The sequence below is a fragment of the Dendrobates tinctorius genome, unplaced genomic scaffold (assembly GCF_039654945.1).
Source record: "Dendrobates tinctorius isolate UK_male_01 unplaced genomic scaffold, ASM3965494v1 ptg000147l, whole genome shotgun sequence".
Classification (NCBI taxonomy): Eukaryota; Metazoa; Chordata; class Amphibia; order Anura; family Dendrobatidae; genus Dendrobates; species Dendrobates tinctorius.
Window position 1 is genome coordinate 150,764 of NW_027361814.1, and position 10,001 is coordinate 160,764.

General features: G+C 49.6%; 1 protein-coding gene across 1 annotated transcript; it reads right to left on the minus strand.

Annotated features, from left to right (window-relative positions):
* Window positions 1-5,237: 5,237 nt before the first annotated feature.
* LOC141049675 (uncharacterized) lies at window positions 5,238-6,868 on the minus strand. Its single transcript, XM_073546325.1, has 2 exons — window positions 6,528-6,868; window positions 5,238-6,279 (listed from the first exon to the last, which is right to left on the minus strand). Exons 1-2 carry the CDS (start codon window positions 6,656-6,658, stop codon window positions 5,742-5,744), a joined length of 669 nt encoding a protein of 222 aa, XP_073402426.1. The 5' UTR covers window positions 6,659-6,868; the 3' UTR covers window positions 5,238-5,741.
* Between the last annotated feature and the right edge of the window lie 3,133 nt (window positions 6,869-10,001).

Here is a 10,001-nt window from a genome sequence, read left to right on the forward strand (position 1 = left end):
CAAAAAGAGACCAAACTAGTAAGGGACAAAAAGCAAATTGGCAAAATACTGATAAATAAGAGTGGAAATTCAGCACAGCCCCCAGCCGGGGCTGGCTGACCAGACAAAAAACTGAATAGACCAACAAAATCAAGTGTGAACATTAGCAGAAAAACTTAGCTTTAGATGACTGGAACAGAGCTGAAAACCAAGAGCTGACAAGCCAGAAGGAATCACCAGCAACTGAATAGGGTGTCGGCTGTCTTAAATCCAATCTGAGACTCCTGAGGTCCAATCGTCATCCTCATTCTCAAGTGGCAGATCTCCACTGATCAAATCAGCCTCACTACCTCCTGTTACCACCAGAGGGAGTCTGGAAGGAGAACTCACATCTGGTGAACCAGAGAATGAACTCACAACACTTTCCCTTCCTCAGTTGGGGCAGCAGAGGTGCGGCCAGGGAGTAGGGACCAGTCTCAACCCTCACCAGTAGCTAACCCTGGTAGTCGGAGTCCTCGTAGGAGGAGGGGTCAGCGGAGGGTGGTGGTTTCCGCTGAAAATCGTGGGGGTGTGAGTGTGGTGACACAGGGGGACGCTTCTGTTTTCAGTCCTTCGAAGAGTTCACCATTTTGTGGCAAACGCACGAGTGCTATTAAATGTTCAGGTCCTGACCTGTGTGTGAACGAGTTTGTATGGGTGTCCACAAATTACATCCGGTGGAAGTGTGCTGCTGGATTCTGGAACTCTCGAGTTATCGGTCCTTATCGGGTGTCTGCCATTTTCGGCCCAGTGACCTACCAGCTGGAGTTACCCTCTGTCATGCCCATACACAATTTGTTCCCCAGGTCGGCGCTCTGGAGATGTGTCACCTCCGGAACATCTACATAGCCGCATTTGCCATAAACCTGTGAGTCAGGTGTTTACTTAGGTGAACTCAACTGTGTTCAGGCATCCTCATCAAAGATTGTTTTTGGTGAAGCGCTTTTTTGAGGGTCCAGAGGCCCCTCTTTGAGGGAGGGGTACTGTCATGATCCATTTTTTGGATCTGTCAGATCTGGATCTCCTCTTATCTAAACCTTTTCTTCTTTTCGGTCATTGGGGTTAATTTGAGTTTATGCCCCTGGTGGCCACCGGAGTTACTGCATGGAAACTGCATGTGATTAATTATGCAGGTGGTGACTTCTCCCCCTCCTTCCTATAAAAGGAGTTCAGGTGCTGGAAATCACTGTTGGTTATACACTTTGCTTTTGGGAGACCAACCACGCTGGAGATCAGGAGCTGAGTTCTGTGGTGCTTCAGTTGTTTGCTGTTGTCAAGTGGCTACTCTGCTGTCCAGGAGCATTGCAGCAGAGCAAGCTAAGTTCTGTTTTATTTTACCCTGTCTGTTATCTTTCCTTTGGGTTTTTGTGTTGAACAATTTTTTCCCTGTCTCACCCCCTGGGGAGGGGGTTGGGGGTTTAGCTCAGGGCTAAACAGGAGACAGGGACAGGTCAGGGACTGGGCCTCACTACCTTTAAGTGTACCCCCAAGTTAAGGAAAGACAGGACACCCCCTTAGCCTGAGGGGCAGTTCAGGGGGCCCCAGTTCCTCATCATCATTTTCCCCCTTACTGACCCGTGACACCATCCACAACTTTATAAAAAACAGCAGCTTTAATGTGAGTATTCTAAAATCAATTTATGTGAGGCTGTCCTTTATAATATATAATTTGTACTATTTTTTTTTTTCCCCAGCATGTCTTCTGGATCAGAATATGCTCCTCCACAGGAAGAATTGGAAGAGGCAGAGCATGAGGTGAGTATTTTGCTGCCTTTGTATACCTGCCTCTACAAATGGCTAATTTCTGTTCTTTTACAGACCTCGGAATCGGACCAGGCAAGTGAGCGGGAACAGCCGGAGCAGCGTACACAAGGCACAGCGGGGAGGAGATGCCATGTAAGGATACATTCTACCTGGTTTTTTTTATTCAATAATTTTTTCTATTCCTGTTTTTCTTCCCTGCTTTTCTCTCTTTTTTATTTCCTATGTCTATCATTTGCCACAATTTCCAAGACTCTAAATGTATTTGTTTTCTAGGTTCCACAACGGGATGAAGACCTGTATATTGACAACGAGCAACTGATCAGCCTTGTCCAGGAGCGTGTCCCATTGTGGGACAGCCGTGACCAGTAGTACAAAGACATTGTGGTGACCCGGCAGCTCTGGAATGAAGTGGCCGCAGCGTTGATGGAGGGCTGGGACAGTGCCTCTGCAACTTTAAAAAAGGCATTCAGTAAGTATTTCTCTGTGTGATGTTGCATTGACTCTTGTTCCTGATGATACTTGTGTGTGTGTAGTGCAAGATATATACTTGCAGTAAACACACCAGTGTCCTCAGGTTCAATAGTGTATGACTTGTGCATTGTCATGCTATATATTTTATGCTACACTCTTGTTCGTGATGATACTTGTGTGTTTAGTGCAAGTCATATACTTGCAGTAAACACACCAGTGTCCTCAGGTTCAATAGTGTATGCTTTGTGTATAGAATTATTTGGGAGGCTGCATTGACTGTTTTACAAGGTCACTCAGGTTTGTGTGTTTATACAGATGTCATTGCATTGTATAATTTTTTTTTATAATTTTTTTCAACAGTGAACAAAGTCCGCACACGTTGGCGCTCGATGAAGGACCGCTTCAACACTGATGTTCGGGCTGAGGAACAGGTTCGCAGTGGCTCAGCGGCAAGGACAAGAACAAAGTACCGCTACCATCGTGCTTTGGAATTCTTACGACCGGTCCTTGCCACCAGAGCATAAGTATATGTTTTTATTGTTTTAATTGAACTAACTGGTGCTTTTATAATCCACAGCTGATTCTTCGCGATAATGCATGATACTAATGTTTTACTTTTTGTTTCCACAGCACCTGGAGCAGCACCCTGCAATCTGTCCCTGGAGCGGTTCTTCATCGATCGACCTCGGACCCGTCCCAGCCATCCGACAGCCAGGAAGCAAGTGGCAGGTCAGCAACACAGACAGCTGGTGACCAGGAAGCTGGTCAATCAGGTGTTCCCCTGTCCCAGGTCTCTGCCACTGGTTATGCGGGCACTACGTGCCAGCGACAGAGGGCATCGGACAGGCCTGTCTTGCCCAAGTTCATGCACTTGAGCGAAGCCTTTCATGCCAGTCTCAAGACGCTGTCCGAAAGAGTGGAAAGTGGTTTCTCACTAATTGAACGTGGTTTTAACGACATGGAACACCTCATCCACTCTTCCGACCAGCGCCTTGAACGGCTGGAGGGCGACCTCAATAGACCAGCGCACCATTTCTTTAGTAAAATTGAACGGGGCATGGCGGATCACGTTAGTCCTGAGCAACAGCTGAATGTGTTACACGCCTGCAACACTGCTTTCTTGCAGGCTATGCAGCAGAATCAGTACGTGCAGCAATCAGTGTTGTCATTCCCACCTGTGCCACCACTGTCTCGCTTCACCACTGTACCGACTTCTGCCGCATATCACTGCTTGGCCACATGCATTCCTAGCCAAGCCAGACACCACTATACAACACCAATGCCGAGTGCTGCTGGACACTCCACCCCTGCCACCACCATGTCATGCTCCTGTCTGGAGCACCAGTACTGCCACCATTACCTCATCTTGGCGCACCACAAGCACAAAATCTGCTTGGTCCACCGCCACCTCTTCTCCTGTTCGGAGCACAGAGTCACCATCATCTCTGGATCGGAGCACCGCCACTTCTCATCAGTATGAGAGCAATGGCACAAATCCTCATCTTTCAAGGTGCACCGCCACCACATCTCCTCATAGGAGCACCGCCACCACTACTCTTCACACAAGCACCGCCACCGCTCCGCCTCCTCATACCACCGCCAACACTCCTCATCAGAAGAGCACCGCCACCACTTCTCCCACCAGAAGCCCGGCGGTGCACACTTCTCCTTCGTTGAGCACCGTCACCACAATTTCTCCTTCAAGGAGCTCCGCCAGCGCCACCACCGAGCAGTCTCGGGGAGACCCACATTCCGTATTTTATTCTGCCAAGACACGGTCCACAATCTCTAGTCGGTCAGTCAATGTAAGGCGGTCATACGGAGTTAGTCGGTCCAGGCAGGTGACTTTGTTAGTCAGTCCCCCCTCTCCTTCCAATGTTTCTCAAACTGCCTCTGTTTCCATACCTGATCTACCTTCCCCCAGTACTATAGTAGCCCCTTTCCCTAGAACCCCGTCCTCAATTTCCAGCCGTTCCTCATCTCTCCACACCCCCAAATTATCCCACTCTTCCCCCAAATGGCCTTCAAAAGGAAAATATTTTTTTTTTTTTTTTGCAAAAAATAAATGTGCAATTTTTATTTTCAAAAAAAGGTTTGTTTAATGTGTCTTTCGCCACCTACACACTGCGACGTACAAACACTGCACCATACATTTGGCGTTTTTGTCAACACATAGTAGTGGAGCTATCACAGTAGTGGAGCTTTGCGTGTCAATCTTTGAGCTATGTGTAGTCAAAAACTCTAATCTATATGACTTTTATTTTCCACAACAGTCTCTTCAGTAAGGTAATATAGCACATACTGAATAGAGGATGGAGATGAGTGCAAGGCCTATCTATTGTTACCTTGACTTGTATCCTAAGCAGTTAATTGACTATGGTGTGTTTTAACATCATTTAACTTTTTGGGATACAACCCAAGGTTATTCTAGGTAGACTTTGTAATTAACCTCACCCTCTATTCAGTGTATGTTGAAAAACTGAGGAGATGATGTTGAAAATACACGCCATATGTGCAATACCCTGGCCTTTTAACGTAACTATCACACCTGGCCAGGTGAATACACATGAGTTTTAAACCGCAGCATTGCTTCAGTCTGCATATATTTCTGTCAGACTGTAGCGATGCTGCAGTTTACCTCTTATGTGTATTCTCCTGACAATGTGTGATAACCTTATGGAGTCTGGATGCGTTGCTTTAGGCGTACTCACTTCAGCATGACACCAGGCCTGGGTATTCTACAAGTTGTATCAACTTTATTATGTATACATTCTTGAGTTCAAGCTGACCATAGTGATGATAATACAACTAATATCGATAGTCACAGCGTTCTGTATGATACATACTTTGGGATGATACTGCATTCCAAAATGAAGATTTTTTTAATCCTGACAGGTGACACAAATATTAGTTGTATTATCTCCACCGTCGCATCACATTGAACTCAAAGTGTAAAGATAATAAAGATCATACAACTTGTGTGTATGTATAGTCACCTGGTCAGGAGTACTAGTAAATTCATGATGCACAAAACCCAGCATTGTGAATTCACTCTTACACCTGGCCAGTTGTTTATTGTATTGAAGTGTAAAAAGACAGAGTGCACTCAGTACAGGTATCAACACAGGTTTTTTAGTAACATACACACGAAAGTAAACTTGGTTACACCATTTGCTCTTGCCAGGCCACCCGTCCTACATCAGAGTTGAAGTAGGCAGCAAATTGGTCCCTCATTTGGCCTACTTCAACGGATGACCTGAGAGGGTGCTGATTAAATTCAGGCAAGGGGTTAGCAGGGGCATCATCGAGTTCAAAATTCGGGTGCTCTCTAACCATCACAAAATTGTGTAGAACCACACAGACCTTCACCACCTCATCCACTGTTTCCAGTTTAAGATTAATGGCTGTGCTGAGAATGCGCCATCTGGAGACAAGTATTCCAAAGGCACACTCTACAGTTCTTGCTCTGGTGAGCCTGTAATTAAAAATTATTTGGTGTGGTCCAGGTCATGGCTGGAGTAGGGCTTGAGGAGGTTTTGGCACATCTGGAATGTCTCATCACCAACCATTACAAAGGGCTGGGGAAGAGGCCGTGGCATGGGAAAATTGAACTGGTTGCCATACAACCTCCGGCCCATGTCAGAGTTCTTAAAAGCCTGGGAGTCATTCCCACGGCCAAATGCACCAATGTCCACTGCAACAAACTTACAGTCTGCATCAGAAATGGCCATGAGAACTGTAGAGAAGTACTTTTTATAATTATAGTACTCCGAACCTGTTCTTTTGGGTTTTAAAATCCAGATGTTTTTCCCATCCACCGCACCTAAACAGTTGGGGAAATTGCAGACTGTCCAGAATCTTTCTGCATGTTCAAGCCACTTTTCCACGGTGGGCAGGGGCAGAAATTCCGGACAGAGAACGTCCCACAAAGCCTGGCAGGTGTCCATAACTATTCCAAACAAGGTGGATATTCCAAGCCAGTACTGGAAGTGCAGTGAAGAGAGGGTCTCTCCAGTAGCCAGGAATCTGCGACACAAAGAAACAACAAAAATTATTATCTGTGCATATTTTTTTACCACACCATAAACAAAAAACTTTAACACAAAAAAAGGGCATTAAAAAATAAATCTTCAGCCTTTTCTTTACTGGCATAAAAATAATGCTGCAGCCTTTGGTTAAGTACATGGCAGATAAAGAATTCAGCAAGCTTTGGAATAGTACATCTGAGAAAAGATAAAATTATGCAGGCATTGGTTTTTATAAATACTACGTACCGTAATGTGACCAGGAGCCGTTCCTCGGGAGGAATCGCACAACGGAGCTGTGTGTCCTGTCTCTGGATGACATCTTGGACACGACCAAGCAAATACATGAAGCTTTGTTGGGACATACGTGTATAGTCCATAAATTTCTCCGGGTTTGCCTGTAGCTCACTGTAGAGGGTGTGGTACACTCCACGGCTCTCACGGAGTTCAACAATCGGATGTATCCACAAATGCTGGCGCTGCCATCTTCGCTGTCTCTCTCACTCCCTTTGTTCATGGCAAGCAACTGCATAAGCCTGAGCCATCCTGATGTCCAGATCCAAGTTGAAGTGAAAACTCTTATAGCGCAGTTCCATGTCGTCAATATAAAAAGCAAGCAAATGTGAAGAATTAAGCTGAAAACAAGGTCTATATAACAAATTCCCATAACACACAGTGGCGGATCTTAATAGGGGCGGATGGGGCGGTCGCCCGGGCCCAAGGTTTTTTGGGGGCCCAGCCTGTTAGTGAGAGGCAGGGCCACCATCAGGGCATTACTGCCCTTACTGCTGTAAGGGGCACGGTGAACAGCAGTACAGAAGGGGGCCCGCAGGTCATGGGCCCCGCTCCTGTGCTCCTAGCCATCGGGCCCCAAGTGCTGTGCGCTGCGGCCGAAGCGTTGAAGGACCTGTTGTGACGTCATCGTCATGTGATCAGGGGGCGGAGCTAATCACAGGCCTTTACCATTGATCAGCTCTGCCCCTGATCACATGACGATGACATCACCACAGGTCCTTCAGCTTAGATCACACTGCAGCTGTATCTTCGCCGCAGGAGCGTGTCCAGGTAAGAAGAAAGTTTTTTATTTTATTATTTAAAGCGGACAATGTTTCCCTGGCAGATTGGAGACATGGGTGAGGTAAGATGGAGATGGGCAGGATTGGAAACATTGGGGTCAGGATGGAGATGGGGCAGGATGGAGAATGGGGCAGGATTGGAGACGGGGCAGGATTGGAGACGGGGCAGGATTGGAGATGTGGGCAGGATTGGAGACGGGGGCAGGATGGAGATGGAGGCAGGTTGGAGACAGGGGCAGGATTGGAGATGGGGGCAGGATTGGAGACGGGGCAGGATGGAGATGAGGCAGGATTGGAGACAGGCAGGATGGAGATGGAGGCAGGATTGGAGACGGGGCAGGATGGAGATGGGGGCAGGATTGGAGACGGGGCAGGATGGAGATGGGGCAGGATTAGAGACGGGGGCAGGATGGAGATGGAGGCAGGATTGGAGACGGGGGCAGGATTGGAGAAGGGGGCAGGATTGGAGACGTGGGCAGGATGGAGATGGAGGCAGGTTGGAGACAGGGGCAGGATTGGAGATGGGGGCAGGATTAGAGACGGGGGCAGGATGGAGATGGAGGCAGGATTGGAGACAGGCAGGATGGAGATGGAGGCAGGATTGGAGATGGGGGCAGGATGGAGATGGGGCAGGATTGGAGACAGGCAGGATGGAGATGGAGGCAGGATTGGAGACGGGGCAGGATGGAGATAGGGGCAGGATTGGAGACGGGGGCAGGATGGAGACGGGGGCAGGATGGAGACGGGGGCAGGATTGGAGACGGGGGCAGGATGGAGATGGAGGCAGGTTGGAGACAGGTGCAGGATTGGAGATGGGGGCAGGATTGGAGACGGGGCAGGATGGAGATGGGGGCAGGATTGGAGACAGGCAGGATGGAGATGGAGGCAGGATTGGAGACGGGGGCAGGATGGAGATGGGGGCAGGATTGGAGATGGGGCAGGATTGGAGACGGGGGCAGGATGGAGATGGAGGCAGGTTGGAGACAGGGGCAGGATTGGAGACGGGGCAGGATTGGGGACGGGGCAGGATGGAGATGGAGGCAGGATTGGAGACGGGGCAGGATTGGGGATGGGGCAGGATGGAGACGGGGGCAGGATGGAGTCGGAGGCAGGATTGGAGACGGGGCAGGATTGGGGACGGGGCAGGATTGGAGATGGGGGCAGGATTGTCCACAGGTAAAAGTGTGGCCCCCACATGTCAGTGTGAGTGGGGCCCCGGAGGACAGCTTCGCTCTGGTGCTTCACAAACTGTGCTGAACCTGCTGCCAGCTTTGTAGTAGTGCCAGGAGCGGGTAATGCCCTGGGCAGTGCCAGTGCAGAGTGGGGGGCACAGAGGAGCATTGTGATGTGGTGCTGCTCGCCCCCTGTCCTGTGGAACCCTCTGCCCCTATAGGACCCCCTGTCTCCTGCCCCATGGGGCCACCTGCCCTTGTGATACCCCTGTCCCCTGTCCTGTGGGACCCCCTGTCTCTCTGATTCCCCTGCTCCCTGTCCTGTGGCACCCCCTTCCCCTGTGATGCCCCTGCTCCCTGTCCTGTGGGACCCCCTGCCCCTGTGATGCCCCTGCTCCCTGTCCTGTGGGGCCACATGCCCCTGTCATGTATGTTACCAGGAACTGATCTCCCAGGAGCACAATAGTCTCTGGTTCTGGAGGAGATCCCCAGATCTTTAGATCCATGCACATCGCTCATCCCCAGTACAAGTTGTGATGGCTTCTGGGGTGATGGGTTGATGGGCCAGCTGTATTCTCCATGTGGTTAGCAGATCTCATCTGTGGCCACTGACTGTGACACTGCTCACAGAGTTCCAGGCTTCAGTCATTGATTGGTCTGCTGGGGGAGTGAAATGCCTCTTTGGTGTGGGGACTCCCTCTCCCATTGTCTTCTCCCTGCGATATTAATGACCTGGTGATGCAGCAGCCGCCTGGCAGAAGCTCGGCATTTTTCGGATTAGATGTCCATTTCTTCTGTGGCTATTGTTTGCCCGTGGCTTGTCCTCATTATGTAAGCCATCTCTGGGCACTGACCTCCATGACCCCGTCACATGACCCCATCACATGACCCCGTCACATGATTGGGGGGCCCACAGAGTCTGAACAGCCCGGGGCCCTGGCTACCCTTAATCCACCCCTGATAACACACGCCCACTGCTGTCCAATTGGTGGAGTCTGTTGCACTAATTGGTCAAGGATTTTTCCTCCTGTGATTGTGACATCATGTGTGGCGCCCCTGAGGCTCAGTCGCCACAGAGGTACTGCACCTTCTCCTAAGGTGTAGTGCCCCACCATCCAGGTAAGGTGGGAACTCCTTTCCACACTCCAACACTCACACCCCACACAACAGGGTAGTTCTGCACAACCACATTGCGGCTCAGTGCTTAGAGAGTAGCAGAGTACCTCTGGTGGTTCCCTGCATGGAACACTGGATGTGCTGGGAGGTGGGTGGAGTTTAGATATATAAAAGAGTGGGAAAGTGTAGGATTAGGGGTTCAGTCTGACAGAAGGTCAGTGAGGAAGGAAGCCACTCGGGAGGAGTGGGGATCCCTGGAAGGAGGGATGGAGGAAGGAGTGCTGCAGCTGCCTCAGTGATCTGAGCCAGCTGGCACGGGAACGGAACAGAAGGAGAAAGACGTAGAACTGCAACCTAAG

Excerpts from the sequence above, each read along its gene's own strand:
- LOC141049675 (XM_073546325.1), bottom strand. The coding sequence starts at position 6,658 with ATGGACTATACACGTATGTCCCAACAAAGCTTCATGTATTTGCTTGGT. Across the intron at positions 6,280-6,527 it reads CGGCTCCTGGTCACATTACG|ATTCCTGGCTACTGGAGAGA; the intron begins GTACGTAGTATT and ends TTTGTGTCGCAG.